The sequence below is a fragment of the Pithys albifrons genome, chromosome 20, assembly GCF_047495875.1.
Source record: "Pithys albifrons albifrons isolate INPA30051 chromosome 20, PitAlb_v1, whole genome shotgun sequence".
In the NCBI taxonomy this organism is placed as follows: domain Eukaryota; kingdom Metazoa; phylum Chordata; class Aves; order Passeriformes; family Thamnophilidae; genus Pithys; species Pithys albifrons.
In genome coordinates, this window is record NC_092477.1 from 4,124,686 (window position 1) to 4,148,665 (window position 23,980).

The 23,980-nt window shown below is 52.0% G+C and overlaps 1 protein-coding gene across 12 annotated transcripts in view; it reads left to right on the plus strand.

Annotated features, from left to right (window-relative positions):
* Positions 1-23,980, plus strand: part of LOC139680991 (histone-lysine N-methyltransferase EHMT1-like) — a 141,355-nt gene that overhangs the window by 106,428 nt on the left and 10,947 nt on the right. For 10 of the 12 annotated variants that reach the window (XM_071574060.1, XM_071574059.1, XM_071574058.1 and 7 more), the window contains 13 exons: positions 3,050-3,193; positions 4,936-5,162; positions 5,870-6,034; positions 7,095-7,177; positions 9,017-9,123; positions 11,979-12,101; positions 14,326-14,427; positions 15,134-15,238; positions 18,649-18,803; positions 19,553-19,720; positions 20,099-20,243; positions 21,166-21,243; positions 22,476-22,591. In XM_071574060.1, coding sequence (XP_071430161.1) covers positions 3,050-3,193; positions 4,936-5,162; positions 5,870-6,034; positions 7,095-7,177; positions 9,017-9,123; positions 11,979-12,101; positions 14,326-14,427; positions 15,134-15,238; positions 18,649-18,803; positions 19,553-19,720; positions 20,099-20,243; positions 21,166-21,243; positions 22,476-22,591 — 1,718 coding nt within the window. The remainder of the gene's footprint in view (positions 1-3,049; positions 3,194-4,935; positions 5,163-5,869; positions 6,035-7,094; positions 7,178-9,016; positions 9,124-11,978; positions 12,102-14,325; positions 14,428-15,133; positions 15,239-18,648; positions 18,804-19,552; positions 19,721-20,098; positions 20,244-21,165; positions 21,244-22,475; positions 22,592-23,980) is intronic. The other 2 variants (XM_071574067.1, XM_071574069.1) reach the window with 1 other exon arrangement.

Sequence of the window (23,980 nt, forward strand, 5' to 3'; positions counted from 1 at the left end):
TGGGATGAAGCCATGGGGAAGGGAAGAGGTGGTGTGTCTGCAGTGGGAGAGGCTCTGGGTGGATCTCCCTGCCTGTCCCAGCCTGTGTGGCTGGATCTTGGTGGTGTCACAGACACACTTGAGGCCAAGTGGGCTAAAATACATTAACGTGCACCCATGTGGGAAAATCCAATCAAGGGAGCTGGTTTCCCTTGAGCAAAGGAGCTGATGCAAACCTTTCCATGGGCAGATCTTCACTTTCAGGAACTTGGCATGTGCTCTGCTGCCCCAGCCTTCCCCTCTCCTCCTCCCCTAAGAGGCTTCTCTTCCAAAGCTTCCCATGTCCTGATTGTGGCCTTCCCGTACCTGAAGGGAGCCCACAAAAGAGATGGAGAGGGATTTGGGATGAGGGCCTGGAGTGACAGGACACAGGGAATGGCTTCCCACTGTCAGAGGGCAGGGATAGATGGGATATTGGGAAGGAATCCTTCCCTATGAGGATGGGGAGGCCCTGGCACAGGTTGCCCACAGTAGCTGTGGCTGCCCCATCCCTGGGAGTGCCCAAGGCCAGGCTGGATGGGACTTGGAGCAACCTGGCCTGGTGGAAGGTGTCCCTGCCCATGGCAGGGGGTGGGACTGGATGGGCTTTAAGGTCCCTTCCACCCCAGATCATTCTTTGATTGGGTGTTCTGGCAGCTCTGCACAGCCCCAGGTCTGACTGACTGACAGTTGCTCTCAATGCCTCTTCGTCGTCACAGCTGAGCTGGTTGGGCTCTGCTGGTTCCAGAAGTGTGGAAGAAAGTGGCAAAAGTGACTCCATTCCACAGTCTGGGAAGTGAAACTGCAGGACAGGAATGCACTCAGTGGATGCTCCTTTTGCTGGGAGACACTGGGGGTTCTTTTTGGCTTCAGCTGAGCTGCAGTCTCACTGCAGCACTCTGATAGTCACTGGGAGTAGGCCAAGGAGTGAGAATATCCCTAGTTCTCCTCCAGGATCCCAGGAGAAGGGTGGATGGAGGGAGAAATGGATAATCAGATTTGCAGCCCAGCTCTGCTTGTCTTAGTACGTGCTGGTACCTACAGAGAGTGGAATTTCCAGAGAGTGGCAAAATTGAGTCATTAAAGAGAGAACACCCTGAGAGACTTATCAGAGAGAGGGGGGACCCCTGGGTTTCTAAAGGAACACGAGGGATATGAAAGAGTTCCTGCTCATGTCTGTGTTGGGTTGACAGGTCTGTCCCTGGATAAATCAGAGGGAGGAATAGCAAAGGCCATGCTTTATGTTAGATTCTTTTTCATAATGGGATAAATGAGTCATAGATGTTATAAGAATATTCTATGTGTGATTAGTGGCTGCTCCAGACTGTCATGTCCTTGGAGAGTGTTATAAATAGTTATGAGCACCCTGCTGCACTCTCTAATGGTTGGAAAACAGCAATTAATCATGTCAAACTTTTTTAGGCTTTCTAACAAATAATATAGTGTGACATAATAGTCTTCTTCACACTGATAGTGCAGATATTCACCTTAATCAGGTTTCCTCAGCTCAGTAAAGTTCCTCCTCAGTAAAAGATCTGTGGTCCCCTTGTGCCACCCCTGCAGCCCCCAGGGTTGGGGTGACTACAGGGATCAGTCCAGCCAAGGTGTCACAACCACTGGAGAGTTGGCAGCTGAGTTTGGGAAAGCTGAACCAGAGATGCTGGGGTGAGTGATGAGCATAGATTAAAATCCATTCTCTTTGCCCACAGGGATGTTGCTTCCCCAGGAGAAGTGGAATTTTAAAAAATTAGAGTTTTGTTCAGCAAAAGCAGCAAATCAAACCTGAGCTAGAGCAGAGGGACAGTCTGTGGGTGATGAGCAGTCACCAAGTCCCTGACTGACCCTGCTCATGATGACAGCACCCAGTGAACTGTGCACCTTCCCTTTGGGAGGGAGCCTTTCTCCCTTATATTCCTAGGTGATAAATGTCCTTTACCAGGCATTTGGGGAAAGCAAGATCTTCATTAAGAGGAACTTGAACAGAACCCAAACAGCATCACATCGTGCTGGCAGGTGGCAACTGGGATGTGCCAGGGTGGTGTCTGTAGGAGTGGGGCAGCAGAAGGAAGTGCTGATCCCTCTGGTGCAGCAGAGCAAGGAACACTGGCTGGGAACAGGGAAGCATTAGCAGAACATTCACAGAACAACGTGAGGCACATGAAGGCATGGATTGATAGGACAAGGGGCAATGGCTTTCAGCTGAAGGAGGGCTGGGTTAGATGGGGTATTGGGGAGAGATTCTTCCCCTGTGAGGGTGGGGATGCCCTGACACAGGTTGCCCACAGAAGCTGTGCTGGAAGTGTCCAAGGCCAAGTTGGACAGAGCTTGGAGCAACCTGGGCCAGTGGAAGGTGTCCCTGCCCATGGCAGGGAGTGGAATGAGATGATCTTTGAGGTCCCTTCCAACCCAAACCATTCTGTGATTCTCTGATTTTTAAGCCCAGAGCTCTACATTGGTGAAATCCTTTGGAACACATGCTCCAAATGTGACTCTAGCTGAGCTCTCATGAAAGCCTGGCTCTTCATCCCTGTGGTCTGGGCAGGGGCCAGTGCTGGAACCAGTACAGACGATAAACTTTGCTGGCAATGAGGAGCAATTATTTTTCCCTTTATCTTCCCGTGGCTTCTACTTTTGACCAGTAATGAGATTTAGTGCGTATGGTCTCGTTCTGCTGGTCACTCACACACGCTCTTCCTGGCAGCAGGAGAGTGTGTGTTGTGTGAGTCAGGCCCCTGGGACTGCCCCTTCTGCTGCTGCTGCTGCTGCTTGGCTGTTGCCTATTTTCCAGTTATGATTTTTTTTTTTCCTTGCAAGGAACAAGCGACTGGGGGTGCACATGCATGTTAGTTAGTAAATGCTGCATCCCCTCCTGTGAGAGCAGCTCTCCCAGCTTCTGCTGCACTGCTAATGCTGCCTGGCACACATCTGACCTGCTGTGAAAAAGCCAGGGCTCCTCAAGGCGAGCGTGCACGAGCACAGAGAGTGTCTTGGTCTCCAGTAATTTCATTTCCTTTAATTTCTCCCGTTCCAGCTGGGCCGATGCACAAACAGTGTGGTTAAGTATGAACTGATGCGCCCGTCTAACAAAGTCCAGCTTTTGGTGCTGTGTGAGGACCATAGAGGGAGGATGGTGAAACACCAGTGTTGCCCTGGCTGTGGATACTTTTGCACTGCAGTAAGTCCGTGCTCTCAATCTAGGGAAGGGGGTGCCTGCCGCAGTAGCTGAAAGCTCAAGGTGGACATGGTCCCTAAAAGGGTTTACTGACTTCCTGCCATCAGCTCCACCTCGTTCCACGGCACATCAGGAGGTGTTCTCAGTAGGAATGTGTGTGAGGGTAGCAGAAATCATCACCTGGAGACCCCAAGGGGTGTTACTGAAGGGTTTTCGCGTGGTGGAAGTCTTGCCTTAGGAATTTCTTTGGAGCAAGGTTTTGTTTTGTTTTTGTTCTCTGTACAGATCAGTCACATCAAAAAATGTATTAGCTTGGTTTGTTGAGGAGTCTGTGCGCCCTCTGTGTCCCCCTGCCTGCTCATGGTGGTTTAGGTGGGGAACCTGAGTGACGGCACTGGACCAAGGCAGTGTTTGAGACCTCCATTAGATTAGATATTAGGAAGATAGATTAAATATTAGGGGAAAATCTTCCCTGTGTATGAGGTCCTGGCACAGGTTGCCCAGAGAAGCTGTGGGTGCCCACCTCTGGAAGTGTCCAAGGCCAGGTTGGACAGGGCTTGGAGCAACCTGGGCTGGTGGAAGGTGTCCCTGCCTATGGCAGGGTTTGGAATGGCATGATCTTTGAGGTCCCTTCCAACCCAGACCAGTCTAGGATTCTGTGATCTCCTGCTGCTTCTTCCACCTCTGCCACCGAGGCTTTCGATGGTCTTGGTCCAGTCCTTTAGTGGTCAGAGTCCTTGTTTCCCTGTTGGCAGAGCTGAAAAGCACCAACTGAGGCCTCACAGGGTGAGGATGAGGCTTAGTTGTCTGATGCTGGTGTTTTGCAGGATGACTCAAGGGAAGATTCTGCAGTGGTGTCAAGTGTTGTTGGAGTAAATGGAGCCATCCTGGATTTTTCCCTCTGAGTCAAAGATCATTCAGGAGATGAAATCCTTAAAACCCTTGAAGGCATTTTGCAAAGCTGAAATAGGGTTAATTAGATTGCTTGGGAGGACTGTGAATTCAGGAGGAGAGTGGCCTTTCCTTGCACACTTGTACATCTCCCAGTGCCATGTCCTGGGAGTGTTTGTCTGTGCCACCCATCACTAGCCCAGAGGGCTTCAGGTGGCACTGATACCACAGGGCAGGGAATTCTGGGGACCCTGCAGGTCAGCTGGAAGGACTTTGTTGGAAAGGGAAAATAATGTTAAGAGAAGTTGCCCACTTTGTTGCATGAGCTGTTGGTCACCCTGTTGGGATTAAACAACAGATAGGGCTGGTCCAGGCAGAGAAGTTGCATAATTTGGGTTGCACCGGAGTCAGCAACTGATTGAATCAGATTCATGTAGGTCTTTGAATGGTTTGTGTGCAGCTTTCTTAGGTAGTTCCAGTGCTGGCTCAGCACAGAGGTTGGAGTTTCCTTTTCCAGTCTTGGGGGCGTCCTTACAGTGCACTGGCACTTCTAGAACCAGAAGCGAGAACTTCAAGCGTTTGAGGAGAGAGCTGGAAATTGGGCCTCCTTGGTTCTCTTTCCAAACCACAATTCGAAATCTTGCTTTGCAGCCCCTAACCAAGTGAGTTTTTCCCCTGTTCACCTTGGTTTTGTTCTCTTCTCAAGAAGTGGCAGTGCTTGCTTACTGTACAGGACGCGCAGGGACAGGAGTGGTGGTGGATGGCGAGTTTGAGCGCTGCGCACGGAGCATGCGGAGGACGGGGCGAGACCTGTGGTGGCCCAGGTGTGACTTCCCCCTCCGTGGCTTTTTCAGGGCACTTTCATGGAGTGTCAGCCGGAGAGCAGCATCTCCCACCGCTTCCACAAGGGCTGTGCCTCCCAGGTCAACGACACGAGCTACTGCCCGCACTGTGGGGAAGAGGCCGCCAAGGCCAAGGAGGTGACGATAGCGAAGGCTGACACGACCTCCACGGTGTCCCTGAGCTACGAGCAGCAGAAACCAGCGGCTGTGGAGGGAAGGGCCGACACCACGACGGGGAGGTGAGCCTGGGAGCACTGGGGGGGATCTCAAACCTCATGCCAGATTCATTGACTCTGAATGTTTGTGCTCCACCCCATGAGCAAAGGGCTTCCTGGTCCTGCTCTGACGAGCCAAGCTCAGCTGAAGGAACCTCAGGTGGGTTTTGTGTGGCTTGCTGTGTTGGGGAGGAGCTCAGCAGCCACAGGGTGAGCTGGGGCAGAGGCTCTGGAGATGGGGGTTCAGGAGTTACACCATTCCTTCCTCTTATTGTTAGGAATGGAGTAATCGTGGCATTAGTTGATGCTGCCAGGCCTGTTAAGTGGCAGGACATTCCTGCAGTACCTGGCTGTGGCTCCTCACTCACACCAGTGAGCACAAGTGTAAAGAGGGGAGCAAAACAAAGAGGAAAACACAAATCAAGCCAACCCTTTGTTGAACTCTGACTTCCAAGCCCATCTGGTCTTGTTCAGGTGGCTTTTATGATGTGCCCCCTGTTCCTGGTTTTCCTGTAGCACAGAGTCCATTAGAATGTAGTCATTGGGCAGTGCAGTTCCTTTCTGGGGCAAGTTCTTACTGAAAGGGCTATAAAATATATTGGTTTGTGTTTCAATTTCAGTGACACTTAATCTGTATTTAAAATGCATTTGCTTTCCTTCTTTGGCATAAGGTACACTCTGTTGTATTTTTAATGGTTGTGCTTTGGCTCTCTCTCAATTTACCTCTTCAGTGGCACTGGGACACGGTTGTCAGAGGAAGACAAGCCAGAAAGTTCAGCTGCTGAGGGGTTTGACATGGCTGGCTCTTCAGTTTTTCCAAAGCCTACTGCTAGCCTGACCCAGGGACCAGTTAAAGAAACTCTGGAAAGTGCCCTGATTGCCCTGGACTCTGAAAAGTAAGAAAAAACCCCCCTGGGTCTCTCCAGTTCCCAGGGAAGTTGCTTAACCTAAAGAAAATGGGATTTAGCTTCTCTGCATTTTGGTCCCACTTAGAGCTCCTTAGAGCTGTTCCCTTCACTCATTTGTCACCCCCAGCAGATCTGGGAGAACTGTTACAGCTCTAAATGTCTTACTTATTGATTTCTCTGGAGGATTTAGTTTTTCCCTGGCAGCTGGAACTGCAGGGAGTTTCTATTCACAGTTGTGAGCCCCAGAATTTGTTGTTGAGTAGCACTGAATAGATCTGGCCCTCCCTGGAACAAAGCTGGCTGGGGTTGGAGCTGGAGGTTTTAAGACCTTCTTCTGAGACTTGTTCTGCTTTCCTGGTACTCTGGAGCTGTTTCATAGTATCACAAAATGGTTTGAGTTGGAAGGAGTGTAAAGACCATCCAATCCCAACCCTGCCATGGGCAGGGACACCTTCCACCAGCCCAGGTTGTTCCAAGCCCTGTCCAACCTGGCCTTGGACACTTCCAGGGATGGGGCAGCCACAGCTTCTCTGGGCACCCTGTGCCAGAGCCTCACTGGCCTCACAGGGAAGAGTTTTTTCCTTACATTTCACCTAAATCTGGCAGTGGGAAGCCATTCCCCCTTGTCCTGTCACTCCAGACCCTCATCCCTCTCCAGCTCTCCTGGAGCCCCTTTAGGCACTGGAAGTGGCTCTCAGGTGTCCCTGGAGCCTTCTGTTCTCCTGGTGAGCACCCCCAGCTCTCCAGCCTAGCTCCAGAGCAGAGGAGCTCCAGCTCTTGGAGCATCTCCAAGGCCTCCTCTGGACCAGCTCCAACAGGTCCATGTCATGTGTTGCTGTTCCCCAGAGCTGGAGGCAGCTCTGCAGGTGGGGTCTCACCTGAGCAGGGTAGAGGGGCAAAATCTCCCCCTCCCCTGCTGCCCATGCTGTGGGATCAGCCCAGGACACTACAGGGCAGACTTTGTCATGCCCATGGGGTGGCAGTGAGGGGGTGACATGCCTGGTGTGGTCCCTGAGTGTTCATTCCTCCTCTTTCCCCACTCCTGCAGACCCAAGAAGCTGCGGTTCCACCCGAAGCAGTTGTACTTCTCTGCGAGGCAAGGGGAGCTGCAAAAAGTCCTGCTGATGTTGGGTAGGTGCCTCCTGCCCAGGACAGGGCCTGGCTGGCAGCACTCCCAGCTCCTGCCAGGCACTGCCAGCCTCCAGTTCCCAGCATGGCCACACGTCACGTTCCCCACTGCCCCTTGGGAGTGGAGTCAGAGGAGAAATCACTTCCTCAAGTGATGTGTCATTGGAAAGGGCTTCATCTCTCTGTGAAATGTGGACTGTTCCCAGCTTGTTCCTGCATTTGAGCACAGTTTTCTCCAGAGAAGCTGGTTGTGTCCCCAAAATGACCTAAATGTGGTATTTCCATTCCAGCAGAACTTTTCCTCTCTGTGCCGTGGGGTGGGTGGGGATTTGCATCCAGTGGAGAGGTAAAAAGGTGGGAATCAGCTTAAGCTGAGACCCATCAGCAAGGGAGCAAAAAAGCAGAGCCTTCAGTACCTGGTTTTTTTGGGTGGGTACACAGTTGGTGTCACAAAATGATTTGGAGGTGCTGAGCTTTTTACCAACAAATATCCCCAAGGAATCTCCCCCTTTGAAGGACACAATGTTTCCTCAGGATCATTTCCTTTCCACTCCAGTACTTTGCTGTACATTTTTGGACACTTCCTGTTCTTGTCATTTATCAGTTTCTTTTTTTTTTTTCTCTTGCTCCATTGTTCCCGTCTTCAATAGCACAAAAATGTTACTCATTGATATTTAACTATGGCCTCATCATACCCAACATGTTATCATGCCCAGACATCTTTGTCTGCCTGTCAGCATCATCTCTCAGTCTTTGCACAGCTGTGAGAATCTCTGGCCAGATCCCAAGCTTGTATTAGTTGGAGAAGTTCCTTCCATGTTTGCAGGAATGAAACAACAATCACTGTTATTAATTGAGGTTAATAGTGGTGAGACAAAAAGGCCAGGTAGCACCAACTCTTTATTTCCAACTTCTGTGTTGCTTTAAACAAAGCAGTGGGTTTTTTCCTTTTTGTTTTTGAGATGAATTGGGAGTCTGAGGGGCCTGGCCTATGTAGACATTGTAATGCCTTAAAGGTCTTGAATTCCATGATGTTTCTGAAGCTCTTGGCACGAGGGTTCACAGAATGTGCTGAGTTGGAATGGACTCACAAGGATCATGGAGTCCAACCCTCAGCCCTGCACAGGCCCATCCCCAAGAGTCACTCCCTGTGCCCCAGAGCATCATCCAAACCCTCCTGGAGCTCTGGCAGCCTTGGGGCTGTGCCCACTGCCCTGGGGAGCCTGGTCAGTGCCCACCACCTTCTGGGGTAAGAGCCTTTCCCTGAGATCCAACCTGACCCTGCCCTGACACAGCTCCAGCCATTCCCTGGGTGCTGTCCCTGCCCTGACACAGCTCCAGCCATTCCCTGGGTGCTGTCCCTGCCCTGGTACAGCTCCAGCCATTCCCTGGGTGCTGTCCCTGCCCTGGCACAGCTCCAGCCATTCCCTGGGTGCTGTCCCTGCCCTGACACAGCTCCAGCCATTCCCTGGGTGCTGTCCCTGCCCTGGCACAGCTCCAGCCATTCCCTGGGTGCTGTCCCTGCCCTGACACAGCTCCAGCCATTCCCTGGGTGCTGTCCTTGCCCTGACACAGCTCCAGCCATTCCCTGGGTGCTGTCCCAGGTCCCCACAGAGAAGGGATCAGTGCCTGCCCCTCCTCTGCCCCTCACATACTTGTTGCATATCAGATGTCCATGGCATTGACCTGAGAGCTCTCTGACTTAAATGCATAGTGAGACTTGAGAAGTGCTGAGGATGAGGTGGAAACTCAGCCTCTAAAAGCCTCTGGTTGAGATGTGATTCTCCTGTTACACCTTAATCTCTGAATTGTGGTTGAAAGTGTCTCTGCTCTGTTTTTCAGTGGATGGAATTGACCCTAATTTTAAAATGGAGCATCAGAGTAAGAGGACCCCTCTTCATGCTGCGGCCGAGTCTGGCCACGTGGACATCTGCCACATGCTGATTCAGGTCTGGCTCCACTTACATTCTTCTCTACAAACAATTTGCTGTGGTTTTTGGGCTCCTGCCCCACGTGCCTGAAACCCACTTGGAAATCAGCACTGAAACATCCCTCCTGTACAAACCCTCCTCTCTCTCCCAGGGTTTGCTAAGGGAAAAGTGGTGGAGAGGAACGAGAGGTCTTGGACAGCACCACTGGAGCTGTCCCTCCAGGCAAGGAGCATTGAAACTTTGGTGCAGGGCACTGGGGAACAGGTGGGAATCTGTGCCAGAGCAGTGCACTGCCAGATGTGCCAGCCCAGGGTGGCTACATTGCCAGATGTGCCAGTTCAGGCTGGCTGCGCTGCCAGATGTGCCAGCCCAGGTTGGCTGCATTGCCAGATGTGCCAGCCCACTCTGGCTGCACTGCCAGATGTGCCAGCCCAGACTGGCTGCACTGCCAGATGTGCCACCCCAGGCTGGCTGCACTTCCAGATGTGCCAGCCCACTCTGGCTGCACTGCCAGATGTGCCAGCCCACTCTGGCTGCACTGCCAGATGTGCCAGCCCAGACTGGCTGCACTTCCAGATGTGCCAGTTCAGGATGGCTTCGCTGCCAAATGTGCCAGTTCAGGCTGACTGCACTGGCAGATGTGCCAGCCCAGGATGACTGCACTGCCAGATGTGCCAGCCCACTCTGGCTGCACTGCCAGATGTGCCAGCCCAGGCTGACTGCACTGCCAGATGTGCCAGCCCAGACTGGCTGCACTGCCAAATGTGCCAGCCCAGGTTGGCTGACTGCACTGCCAGATGTGCCAGCCCAGGCTGACTGCTCTGCCAGATGTGCCAGCCCGGGGTGGCTGCACTGCCAGATGTGCCAGCCCAGACTGGCTGCACTGCCAGATGTGCCAGCCCGGGGTGGCTGTGCTGCCAGATGTGCCAGCCCAGGCTGACTGCACTGCCAAATGTGCCAGTTCAGGTTGACTGCACTGCCAGATGTGCCAGCCCAGGGTGGCTGCACTGCCAGATGTGCCAGCCCAGGCTGACTGCACTGCCAGATGTGCCAGCCCAGGTTGACTGCACTGCCAGATGTGCCAGCCCAGGTTGACTGCACTGCCAGATGTGCCAGCCCAGGCTGACTGCACTGCCAGATGTGCCAGTTCAGGTTGACTGCACTGCCAGATGTGCCAGTTCAGGTTGACTGCACTGCCAGATGTGCCAGCCCAGACTGGCTGCACTGCCAGATGTGCCAGCCCAGGGTGGCTGCACTGCCAGATGTGCCAGCCCGGGGTGGCTGGACTGCCAGATGTGCCAGCCCGGGGTGGCTGCGCTGCCAGATGTGCCAGCCCGGGGTGGCTGCACTGCCAGATGTGCCAGCCTGGGGTGGCTGCTGTCAGGCTGCAGATCTCCAAGCTGCTGCCAGGTTGCTCTTTGTGACTCTGGAGCCTTGGAGCTCCTGTTTTCCCATCCATCCAAACCTGAGCAGCTCCAGCAGGATTTTCCTCTAACAGTGTGAATGCCCCATGTGTGGAAAGGAGGGAAGGAAAGATGCAGGTTTGGTTTCTTGCCTGAGGTTTGGATTCTAGTTGAGGGAAGGTGGTCAAAGCCATAGGGATGCTGTCACTGGACCTGCTCCAAAATGATGTGAAGAAGAAAAAGAAGGATTAAAAAAGTGATAGTATTTCTTTTTTGTGCTGGCATACGTGGTCTGGAGTGACTGGAGGGATGTGGGATTAGAAACCTTAAAGGGCTTCTCAGAAAGCAGCAGTGCCATGTCTGGCAGTGAGCTCTGAGATGGGGCATTTCAGCACCTGCAGTCAGAGCCTTTGGGTGCTCTTTGAAGGCAGTTCTGGGCCTACCTGGCTGCTCTCACTCAAGTTACTGCACATGAAGACAACAGAAGGAGCAAAAGGAGTAAAATTTGTGAGATGTTCCAAACAATTTAATTATCAGTAGGGCTGTTTTGTTTCCAAAGTGCTTCACCTTCTTGTCTCTTCCCTGCAGCAGTGCAGGATTTGGCTGGGAATGGCCCCAGCTTGTTAAGCTTGAAATGCCTCTTCTCTGGGCTGGTTTAAAGAGCTGTAGGTGTGTAAAAGGAGTCAAAGCAAAGGAATTCAGTGGGAGGCACCTGGAAGGAGCTCCCTGTGCCAGGTGAAGCTGAGTCAGCAGTTGCCTCACACATACACACTGCACAGCCTGCCAGGAGTTTGTGTGTGCCTGAGGTCTCCTGGGTTTGTGTGTTGGGTGGTTCCTGAGCTCAGCCCAAGGGTTGGAGCAGGCAGGAGACAGGACACAGCCATGTCTGAGGAGGAGTGAGGTTCTAGTTGAAGGCACTCCATGTGGAGCTGAGCATATGCTCAGAGACCCCCGTGGAAATGGTGCTGTTCCTTCTACAGGAACAGTTCACCAATCCCCAGAATGGATGTTTTTTAAAGCTCCTGCTTCTGTTGCAATTAGCAGGTTGTTCCTCCTGCTCGTGGCATTGGGAAGAGCTGGACAATCACTTGTTTTAAGTGATGGACCAGGGAAAACAAAGCTGCTGAAAAAAGGAGGAGGCTGATCTTTTCCAATTGTTACACAAGCAATATCTAGAAAGTAGGAATATAAAATCCATTAATAACAGGAGATCTTTAATAGCAGCTGTTGGTTTCCTCTCAGTTACTGGCTGTGGAAGCAGGAGGGAGGCCAGGCAGTGTGTGCTGCTTTCCAAAGCATATGAAGCTGCACTGCCTTCTCTCCTGGTTTTATTTCTCCTTCTTTTTTCCTCCCCTGCTTAATATGGCTGAATATCAGGAAAACTCTTGCTACTGCCTCTCTATTCTCACATCCTTCCTCTTTACTCAGCAGTGTCTTAACTGTCCTTGCCTCTGCCTTGGCCTCCCCCAGGCTGGTGCCAACATCGACACCTGCTCCGAGGACCAGAGGACCCCACTGATGGAAGCAGCAGAAAACAACCACCTGGAAACTGTGAAATACCTTATCAAGGCTGGAGCACTAGTAGATCCTAAGGTAGTTTATTCCTTATTTTTTTCTCCTGAAGAAGCCTCTGTCCAATGTTTCTTTCTTGGTAGGTTTGAAGTTTTAGCTGGAAGTGCACAAGGGGAACTGGGCTGGTTTGTCTTGGAGCAAAGGGGATGTCACAGTCTCATTTTACTGCTGCCATGAGCTGTTTGGGCCAAGTGCTGCCACTTGTCCCATTGGTTTGTGGCCCCAAATGCCAGGGGGGATTTGATTTCATATGAGCCCACCAAGTCTTAGTGTCACAAATCCATTGCAGTGAATTCAGAGTTTGATTTCAGAGTTTCCTTCTCTATAGACTCTAATAATGAGAATTTTGGGGTAATGTTTTAAAATGGACTGGTAATTAGGTGCTTGCCAAGCCAGCCAAAGAGACAGGAAGCTTTCCTTTCCAAAGGACTGATGTGTGGTTTCTTGCAGTCACGCTGCAGTGGCAAAATTGAACCCCATCTCCAAACTCTACCCTTTAATTTGAACCAACACAATAAAATGCAGCTGTCTGTTTGCCTTTAGCATGCTCTGGTTGCTTTGCAATCTTGGAAAATACACAGATTGTTTATTAGTCCCATAAATCAGAATCTGTTTGGAGCACAGGAACCTTCCCCATGTGCACTTATTGTCACAACCTGCTGCTGTTGGCTGGTTTGGGGAAGGAACTGGCAGGATAGTCCAAGGTATCAAGTGCTGCCCACCCCAAAGGGATCCTTGAGAGGCTGGGGAGGGGCACAGGGCAGGACAGGCACATGTGGGTTCATGCTGGCCACTGTCCCAGGGGTCCCAGAGCAGTCCTGACACCTCTCACCTGATTTATTCCCATGAACAAGAGAGGAGTTTGTGCTTCTAAAGGTAAAGGGAAGGAAAAGAATTCTGAGCTTGCAGAAGCAAATTAGAAGCCTGAGATCATGTCTCATGAAGTCTAGACTAGTTTATTATGTTAATTAGTTTCTTGCACCAAATCAGTCATCTGTTTGAGAGCAGCAACATTGCAGTTTGGAACCAGCTCCAGCCACTTCCATGTGAAATCCAGCCCTTTCCTGGTGCAAGTGTTTGCAGAGCCCACACAGCCCTGGCACTGCAGGGGAAGGAGGAGCTGCTGAGGGCAAGGCTGGGCTGGGTGGGGGTTTCTCAGACCCCAGGGTGAGCCAGTTCACTGGTCATCCAGTTAACAGGGGGGAAAAGCCACTGTTAAGCTCTGCCTGCTCGCCACAGGGCTGAGGAGCTGCACTTGGCTCTTGCCAATCCAAGGGAGAGCTGTGGCATTATCCAGGTGGGACAGGCACTTACAGGGGTGTAGAAGCTCCTTCTGTATCCCAAGAAGCTCATGTAGTGCAATCCCTGACCTGAGATGTCCCATCCTTGCTCAGAGAGCACCATAAAGTCCATTCAGCTCCATCCCTGAACTGTCACCTCCAGTGTTGCTTCCAGGGGATTAACTGGAAGGAGTCATTTGGTTTTCAGTCTTTCATTTCCTCCTTAGTTCCTGCTCTCTGGGCTTTGCTCTGTGCTAAGCTCTTGGGATATAAGCCTGATAAAAATCAGGCTCCAACCAGTGAGATCTTTGGTGTAAGTGTGGGAGAGTCTCTGTCATGACTCACAGCCTGTCCATCTCTGCCAGACCCTGCATTCCCAGCTCCCAAAGGCATTTTTCCTTTCAACAGTCAGGGTTGGTTTTTGTCTCCTGTCTGGGCAGATGGCTGTGGGGACCTGGTCTCTGCAGAGCCTCCCAGCCCTGGTGCAGGACACCCCTGTGCCCTGCTGCCAGGGATAAGACCTTGGGCAAATAAAAACAGCAATAAATGGAGCATTTCAAGTTCAGACAAGTCTACTTTTTGGATGTAAAGTGCAAACTTTGCCTCTGTAAGGGATTTCTGCCCCCCTTTAGCTCTCCAGCACAGGGAAAGGAGTGGGAAAAATTCTGCTGGGGAAGGGGAGCATCACTGCCAGGGTTTGGGGCTGGTGCCTTCCCTAAGCTTTGCAAAGGTGTCTCTGTGCTCTCTCAGCCTCTTACTCTGCACCTCTGATCTTTGTGTGAAGCTCCTGAGCTCTGCCCAGTGCTGGTGTTGGTTTCTGCTCTCTCCCTTCCCTCCCAGAGGGCTGGGCAGAGTCCTCTGCTCCATTTGTGAACTTCTCAGGTGGTCCTGAGCATCACTGGTGTCCTGCAGGACATGGGGAACATTGGGAAGGGCTGTTCCTGAGTGCTTGTTTGTGTGTCCAGGATGCAGAGGGCTCCACGTGTCTGCACTTGGCAGCCAAGAAGGGGCACTACGACGTCGTGCAGTACCTGCTCTCCAACGGGCAGATGGATGTCAACTGCCAGGTGAGGCCTTGCTGTGGGGCAGGGGCTGCTTCTCCCAGCTCAGCACTGGGCAAGGGTCACTCAAATACAGTCCTGAGAAACCTTACAGGGTGACAATTCCATGGGCCTGCTGTCTGCCAGGGAGGGTGATCCCCTCCTCTGATCTCAGGGAAACTTCCCTTCTGTGGCACTTGATTTGCAGTTTCTCCTTGCCCCTGGGTTTGCTGGCAGAGCCTGTTGCTCAAGGGTGTTGCTTCCTGGTGAGGGTGGTGGGATCATGGGATGCTGTGGGATGGGTTGAGCCTGGCATTGTGGAGTTTATGCATTTCCCTGGTGTGAGGCAGCTCTGCCTTGGGGTTCCCCATTCTGGGGGAAAGGCAGGTCCCTCAGACTTCTCAAGTAGTTGTCATAAGAGGTTTGACATGAGCTGGGTGTTTGTCGTGCCCTTTGGACAGTCAGCTGCATCTGAACTACCTGGAGATCCACTGCCAGTGTGCTGAGCTGGAATAAACTCCAGCTGGCTGAGCTGTGTTGGTTCCAGTCACTGAGCTCTGCAGGACCCTGAGGGACCTGCAGCAGTGGAGATGAAAGGAGAGAGATGAGAGACACGTGTGGAGGGGAGGGCTCTTGGGCTGCCAGGGGGCTTGGGAAGGCAGCAGGGTCTTTGGGAAGGCAACAGGAGCCTGTGGTGCTGCTGGGTGTGTCTCAGCCTCTCCTCCCTCCCCAGGACGACGGGGGCTGGACGCCCATGATCTGGGCCACGGAGTACAAGCACATCGAGCTGGTGAAGCTGCTGCTGGCCAAGGGCTCGGACATCAACATCCGTGACAACGTAAGCTCTGCTGCCATCCAGGCCACAGATCCTCCCCAAGCTCTGCTTCCAAACCAAACCCACCTGAGGTGACACACTGTGGGCTCAGTGCTGCCTGGACACGGGCAGTGAGTGAACAGTGGCTGCTGGGAGAATTTTCCACCATATTTTGGGGAGAAGTTTACAAGTTGACAAGATGTCCTTTGCTCCCAGCTCCTCTGTCACAGCCTGTGAGGGTGCTGGGTGGAATTCTCAGGCTGTGCTCAGCTCTGAGCCTCACTGCTTCTCACCCACCATGCTGCTCCTTGGATGCAGGTCCCCTTGAGTGCAGACTTACCAGCTCCACACTGGTCACAGCCCAGTGAGCACTGGGCATGGATTGGGGACACCCTGTGTGTTTTTAAGGGGCATAAGCTCATACCTGTGTTTTCTGGATGGGCTGGACAGACACTCTGCCAACAAAATAGCCCAAGCCTGGCTGTTCCAAGGCATCACCAGCACGAAGCCACTGAGGTGGGCAGAGCATGTCCACTGGCAGCTCAGCTGGCACTTGTCCTGCCCTTTCCATCCACAAATCCTGCTCAAGTGGGATCTACTCAGTGCTTGAGTCCCTGGGAGCTCTGTGGGCCCAGTGTCAGGCTGTGCCAACTGGTTTCACAGGGATTCCCAAAGAAACAGAGAAGGTAATAAGAAGATCCTGTCTCCTTTTCCCCCAGGTTTCGTAGGAGACTCATTTTATCAGCACAGCATCTCTTCTTTTTTTCTCAATAAAATGTTTCTCACTTTTAACTTTGAGTCTCTAAGGATACTGAGACCCTGGAGGTTTCAGGGCATGTTTGAGTGTGAACTGGGTATGAGGATGTGGATGTGGGATGGTTTGATGAGTGAAGGGTAACTGGCCTCACTGCTCTGCTGTTGCAGAGCTGTTACAGTGCAGTACCTACCCCTCCATCAGCTCATGCCTCATGGTGCTGTATTTCCTTGTCCAGTGCTCCTAGTGCTTTTCTAATCCAAGGGATATAAGCAAAGAGTTTGTATTTCTCTCCCTAAAGGCCTCATTTTGTGTCTTGGGTGTGAGCAGGGGAAGGTGTTGGCACGTTTGGCTCATGGGGCTCAGAAAGGCTCCAGCTATTCCTGAGGATTTGCCATCCCAGTCTGAAAGCTCCTTCTTGGCAGGAGTCTCAATCTCCTTGGTAGCTCAGTGTCATCCTGGAAGTATCCAAGTGTCCAAGGCCAGGTTGGACAGGGCTTGGAGCAACTTGGTCTAGTGGAAGGTGTCCCTGCCCATGACAGGGGTGTGGAATGAGATGAGCTTTAAGGTCCCTTCCAACTCAGTCAGTGTTTCTATGATTCTCTGGTTTAACCCCAGCCAAGCTCCTCACAGCTGCTCATTCACTCCCTCACCAGTGGGATCAGGGAGAGAATTGAAAGGAGAAAAGGTAGAAAATTCCTGGGCTGAGGAAAACAAAACCTGCCCACACAAGCAAAGCAAAACAGGGAATTCATTCCCTGCTTCCCATGGGCAGCAGGTGTTCCTCCATCTCCAAGAGACCAGGCCCCATCACATGTAAAGGTGGCTTTGGGAAGACAAATACCATCACTCAAATGTCCCCTCTTCCTTCTTCTTCCCTCACTTTATATACTGAGCATGATGTCATGTGGTCTGGAGCATCCCTTGGGTCATTTTGGGTCATCTGTCCCGGCTGTGTCTCCTCCCAGCCTTCCATGCACCCTCAGCCCCCTCACCAACATCAGCAGAACAGGCTCTGTTTGAATCCTGCTCAACAATAATAAAACCTTCTCTGTGTTATCATCCCTGTGCTCAGCACAAATCCAAAACACAGCCCCATTCCAGCCACTGGGAAGAAAATTAACTCTACCCCAGCCAGAACCAGCATACTGTGATAGTTCCCAGGCAGGTCTAGATCCAGTACTGTTCCTAAAAGCAGAAGTCAGGATGAGAGGTGGCTTTTGGGGCTGTTGCATCACTGCAGAGCCTGGCTGCTGACTCTGAACAAAACTGCCTCACTTGATCTGTCACAGGAGCCTTTTGGCTACACACACTAATGATGAAAATCAAATCAACTGTCAACAAGTTACTTGAAAGAAAAGGAAGCAGCTCTCAGCAGCTGTTTGTATCATATATCAGTCCTGTCCCCGTGGTTGGTGTCTCCTGATGGACAGTCAGGAAGGGGCAATGTCACCTGTGCTGGGAAGCATCAGGATCTGGGAGAATTGCATTGGATTGGGGTGTTGCTGCTGGTGGGCAGAGGCTGATCCAAGGCAGAGCAGCGAGTCCAGGGCTCTGTAACCTGTCTGAGCAGCAGCACGTGGCTGCAATCCACAGGAGGAATGTTTTCTCTGGAGTTTGGTATGTGATGTGATTTTTCTGGATGGTACCATGGTCTCGCCACTCCCTGGTGCAGCCAAAACCTCCCCTTTTAAGGAAGGCTCTTGAGTTAAGTGGTAATGACTGAAACACGTGCTTTGTTTTTGCTGTAAAAAAGAAAAGAAAGAGAAGAGTGGGGTGATGATTACTATCATTGCTCTGTTGTAATCGTTGTGTTTAGAGCTTGTCATGGGGATGGGTTCGAGGTGTGCTGCAAATTGCACTGTAACAGAAAACAGAGTATCATTGCTTAAAATATCTCCATCAGAAAGATGAGTGTTCAGCTATTTCTAGTGCTGCTAGTGAGAGATGAGTACATACAGTATTTAAGAGATGCCTGGAGTCAGATTGATTGCTTTCCCTGTGGCTCGTGCTTCTCTTTCCAGCACCTTCACACACCCTGCGTGCTCTTTTCCTCTTGAATTTTGTGCTGTGCTCTTTTCCTCTTGAATTTTGTGCTGTGCTCTTTTCCTCTTGAATTTTCTGCTGTGCTCTTTTCCTCTTGAATTTTCTGCTGTGCTCTTTTCCTCTTGAATTTTCTGCTGTGCTCTTTTTCCTCTTGAATTTTGTGCTGTGCTCTTTTCCTCTTGAATTTTCTGCTGTGCTCTTTTCCTCTTTAGTTTGGTAGCCCTGGGAGACATCCTGTCTGTTTGGGCTGGGGAAGCTCAGCTCCCAGCCTTTTCCAGCATGTTTGTTCATGTCTGGCACCTCTCGTGGATTGATCCAGATTGGTTTGTGGCTCGGAGACAGACAAGTTGCCTCTGTGTGTGTGTGTGTGTGTGTGTGTGTGTTTGTGTGTGTGTGTGTGTGAAGGTGATGGATCACTGTGTGTGCAGCCTCCCTGTCTGTGGCATGTGGAGGCAGATGGAGTGAGAACTCCCTCCTTGGCTGCACAGTTTGCCATGTCCACCCTGGGCATTCCCAGCCAGGAGGATCAGTGTGGGGATGGAGGCTGCGGGTGTAGAGCTAAGGGAGGTGACATCCCAAAACGCTGGGCTCTGAAGGCACTGAACAGCCTCTGCTGTGTGCTCTTTCCCTCCAGGAGGAGAACATTTGTTTGCACTGGGCTGCTTTTTCTGGCTGTGTGGACATAGCAGAGATCCTGCTGGCAGCCAAGTGTGACCTCCACGCCGTGAACATCCACGGGGACTCGCCCCTGCACATCGCGGCCAGGGAGAACCGCTACGAGTGCGTGGTGTAAGTACAGCCCTGCCTGCCCCTGCCTGCCCCTGTCTGCCTGGGCACTGCCTGCCAGGCTCAGCAGAGCCTCTGAAATGCCCCTGGTGTTTGAACACACGCCAGGGTTGGGCTGGAGGGCTTGTTTCTCCATTGCCCTGCTGAGGTGCAGCTGCTGCCAGAGCTGGGCAGAAAACGTGTAGTGTTCCTGGAGTCCTGGGCACAGGGGCTGTGCTCAGCCTGGCCTTCCCAGCAGGAAGGCATCAGGCTTCCTTCATGAAAGCTTTTTTCCCCCACAACTATCCTGGCATGATATGGTAACAGGGCTTTTCCTTTGCTTCATCCCTACTCTGGGTAAAGCCATCATGTGTACTCACCACAGGCTGGTGAGTATAAACAAGAGCCATGTCCAATCCCAGTTACCTGTGGGGCTCTTCCATTTCCAGCCTACTCTTCCCACCCCATATGTTTCCCTGCCAGAGAGTTTCAAGCCTGTCTGAAGTTAGGCTGGTACCAGCAGGGTACCTGAAGCAGGGTGAGCTTAGCCCAGAGCTCTCATGAGTGCCCAGAGCTCCGGTCTGTGGCTCCTGCCAGCACCTTCACCTAGAAGGATTCCCTGAACCATGCTTAGTAAAGAACACTCAGGTGATTATTCACTACCACAGATTCTTCCTTGTCCCCTAAGGGCTGGCTGGAGGATGTGATTCAGCTCGTTTTCCCCTTGCATGGTTTCCCTTGGGGAATCCTCATCCTTCCTTGCTGTTTTGCAGTCTCTTTCTCTCCCGTGGCTCGGATGTCACTTTAAAGAACAAGGAGGGTGAGACTCCACTCCAGTGCTCCAGCCTTAACTCTCAGGTCTGGGTGGCCCTACAGATGAACAAGACTCTCAAGGAATCATCCACTGAGAAGCCTGTCCAGATAGACAAGGTGGTGAGCAGGTGAGAATAGGGCTGGCTTGGCTTGTGGGTCATGAAATTGAGCCCTTGCATGGGGAAAGGCCAGGGCCTGGTTTAAGAAAGGATTGCAAGTGCAGGATTAGCTTTTTAGACTGGTGTGAAGGTCAGTTTGAGCTTTGCAAGAATTAAGCCCATGCTGATTCAGACCATGGTTTGTAAGTTCATCCCCTAAGTGGAAATATTCACATGCACAAAGAACAATCTGTGAGGCAGGGTGGGAAAACATCAACTCTGTTCTGGTCTGAATTGCTTTTAGGCTTTTAGTGATCCAAGTCAGTAATTCTGGCCCAGGATGGCACTGGAATGGCCCCTTGTTTGGGAGGAATTTTCCTGTGTGACTGTTCTTTCCCCCCCTGGCAGGGACATTGCCCGGGGGTACGAGCGGATCCCGATTCCCTGCATCAACTCTGTGGACAGTGAGCCCTGTCCCAGCAACTACAAATATGTCTCCCAGAACTGTGTCACCTCCCCAATGGACATTGACAGAAACATCACTCATTTACAGGTGAGGGACTCTGTGTGTCCCTGGGTTTGGTCCTATTCTGGGCTGGCCAGGCAGAGATACAGCTCCTCAGAATGGGTTTGACATTGAAAATGGGAATGTCTAGTCCTAATATTGCCATCAAGTTCTTACTAAACCTGTATCCTCACCTCCAACTCCTGATTTAGGAGGTGGGATTCTGATGTTCTTCAGTTTTGAGGCTAAGCTAAGCTCTGTGTTCAGCTGTGTGCTGTAGCATCAGCCATCTGGTGCTGACTGATGGGGCTCCCATTTATCCTTGTCCTCTCTTTGAGTGTGGAGAGTTCATTTGTTGGGAGACCTTCCTTATCCTGCCTTCCTCCTGCCTGCAGCATCCAGGCTGAGGTGTCCTCTGTGATCCTGAAGTCCTGGAAGGGCTGGGTGGTGACAGAAGAGGTGGGATGAGGGTGACCCCTCTCTGGGCACAGCCCTGAGGTGGCTGAAGTGAACTTGCCAAGCCCAGTCCCTGTTGTGCAGCAGCTGGTGGTGGGACTGTGCTGGCTTGGGGAGTGCTGGGGCAGCTGGAGGGCCCTGTGGGGAGCGGGAAGCAGCAGTGGAGGACTGAGACTGCACTTTGTGCCCAGCTCTGGTCCCTCCTTGGCACTCCCCTTGTCCTCAAGTGTGGAGAACAGCTCATAGGGCATGGAGGAGGGTTGGTGGTTGGGGACATCCTCTCCTGAGCCATGGAGCTGGCTCAGGATGAGACCCTTCCCTGTAGCTGGAGTCCTTTGGCACTCACTGCACACAGAATAATTAACGGAGTGAAAGGCCCACTGAATGATGAGGCTGGTTGTCCTTCTGGCTAATGAGAAGGCCTTGACTTGTGGTTTCCCCCCTGCCCCAGTGACAGGGGTTGCTGTTTCAGTTGTGTGAGGGGTGTGGAGTTAACCCTTTGCTTCTCTTCCAGTATTGTGTCTGTATAGACGACTGCTCCTCCAGTAACTGCATGTGTGGCCAGCTCAGCATGCGCTGCTGGTACGACAAGGTGAGACACAGCCCCTCCTCCTGGGTCACACCAGGCTTTGAGAGCTGAGCTGAGCCCAATTCAGGGCTTAGAATGGTACCTTTGTAACAATTCCTTGCACAACTCAACACCAGGTTGGATGGGACTTGGAGCAACCTGGTCTAGTGGAATGAGATGAGCTTTAAGGTCCCTTCCAACCAAACCATTTTGTGATTCTATTTCTTCTTGACTGAAAATGCTTTAAGTGCAGTCTCAGCTGTGAGACCTGTGTGATAAAACAAAATGTGTGCTCAGGGCAGCTTCTCTTGTGTTGTTTGTTTGTGTTGCTCTCATGCCAACTGAGCCATTAATGACACTCGTGTGATAGGGAGCATTTAATAACCCAGGCGTGAAATCAGCTCCTATTCCAGAGCCACATGGCAAGGGCTGTAATATGCAAACAAGGGCAGGGGAGGAGAGAGAAAGTATTTTTTTTTTGCCTGCTTTTATCTGTTGTGATCCTTCTGGATGAAGGCAAAGGAAAGATGTTTTCACTGCCACATTGCCAGAGGCCAAGTTTGTTTTGGGTAAGTGTGTTCAGCCCTCCTGGGAGGTTTTGAGGTTCATATTTGGGCAGGTGCTGCTCAGATCAGAAGTTCTGTGAATCTCTGCAGGTTTTTCCCAGGGGGAATGTTGGTTCTTTGCTTTGTAGCCACTTTATCTACATGTTAATAAGTGATTACATCTTTCAAGGCTTAAAAGCCAAATTTGTGAAATATGATGAATTGCATCTATCACTTCCTTAATCTTGTATGTTGGTAAATAATTGAACTGTAACTTTTTTGGGGAGTGTTGTTTGGGGAGATAATGTGGTTCACAGAACTTGGATGTACTGGCCTTGGACTCTGAAAGTTTAGGCTTTATTCCAGAGACAAACTAAGCATCCATTTCTCCCCTCCAGCACTGCAAAATGATAATAATGATGGTGCTGCACAGCACTGAGGTATTTTTTGGTGGTGCCTGGGGAGGTGCCAGGCAGCAAAAATCTAGACAGCTGTTTGCCAGCTGTGGGTGACAGTGGGGCATGTGCTGCTGTCAGGGAGGAGCAAAACCACTGCAGAAACTCAGGTCTGATGCTGCTTTTGGGGAGGTGACTCCACCATGGGGTTCTCTGGCCTGTTTTGCTCTCAGGGTATTTCTGCTCTTGTTTTCCTGCTTTGGAGGGGTCCCAGGAGCAGACAACTAACCCAGGGTTGGGTGCCTCTCTCCCCCAGGACGGCCGACTGCTGCCCGAGTTCAACATGGCTGAGCCGCCGCTGATCTTCGAGTGCAACCACGCGTGCTCCTGCTGGAGAACCTGCAGGAACAGGGTGGTGCAGAATGGGCTCAGGTGAGCAGGAGGGGCCAAACACAGCTCAGCCTGGCAGGGCCAACCCCACGCTCGGGAGCTTTCTGGCTCTCAGGTCTCAGCTCCCCCATGAACCCACAAAACCCAGAACTTCTGAGATAAGGTGGAATTCGGGGTCACCACACAGTGGTGTTCCTGTGTGCTGATGGTGGGAGTGAAGCAGCAGTGGGTTGATGAGCTCAATTAACATCCCAATTAATATTTGCATCGTGACAGTGTCACCATCAGGTGGGAACTGTGCTGTTCTTTCATCAGCCTGACCATAAAACATACAAATGGCTTTTGGGTTTGCCTGAACAGCCAAGGTGTGATGTCTCAGGTGGAGATCTGAGAAGAACATGAGAGCAACAGAACTGCAGGGCCTTCACATGGAGGATCTTCTAAGTCAGCAGCTTGGATTAGAAATACAGGCCAGGGTGGCCAGGCTTGGCTGCTTAAATTTTCCACATCATTGGCATGACTCCCCCTGGACACCTGAATACCTGTTGGCCTTGGTGCTGCGGGTTACACAAATGTCAGTGTTCTGGACCTTGCTGTGAAGAAGTTTGCCAGTGCACCAAGTTCTAAGGAATCCCACTGGGAAAAAAAAAAAGGCTTCAGCAATTTTTTGTAGTGCTGACAACACTCTTTTTGCAAGCTTTGGAGTTTCAATGACATCCTGCAACGTTAAAAATGAGGAAGGGGAAAGCTTGCTGTGTTTCCACAGAACTTCACCTCTCTCTTGCTGGCACAGAGGGGCTGGAGCTGGCACAGAGGGGCTGGAGCTGGCACGGGGGTGCTGGAGCTGGCACAGGGGTGCTGGAGCTGCCACAGGGATGCTGCAGCTGGCACAGGGGTGCTGGAGCTGGCACAGGGGTGCTGGAGGTGCCACAGGGGTGCTGGAGATGCCACCGGGGTACAGGAGCTGGCACAGGGTGCTTTGGCTGCCACAGGGGTGCTGCAGCTGGCACGGGGGTGCTGGAGGTGCCACAGAGGTGCTGGAGATGGCACAGAGGGGCTGGAGCTGGCACAGGGGTTCAGGAGCTGGCACAGAGGTGCTGGAGCTGGCACAGGGGTGCTGGAGCTGGCACAGGGGTGCTGGAGGTGGCACAGGGGTGCTGCAGCTGCCACAGGGGTGCTGGAGGTGCCACGGGGGTGCTGGAGGTGCCACAGGGGTGCTGGAGCTGGCACAGGGATTCTGGAGGTGCCACAGGGATGCTGGAGCTGGCACAGGGATGCTGGAGGTGCCACAGGGGTGCTGGAGGTGCCACCAGGGTACAGGAGCTGGCACAGGGTGCTTTGGCTGCCACAGGGGTGCTGCAGCTGGCACGGGAGTGCTGGAGGTGCCACAGGGGTGCTGGAGATGACACAGGGGTGCTGGAGGTGCCACAG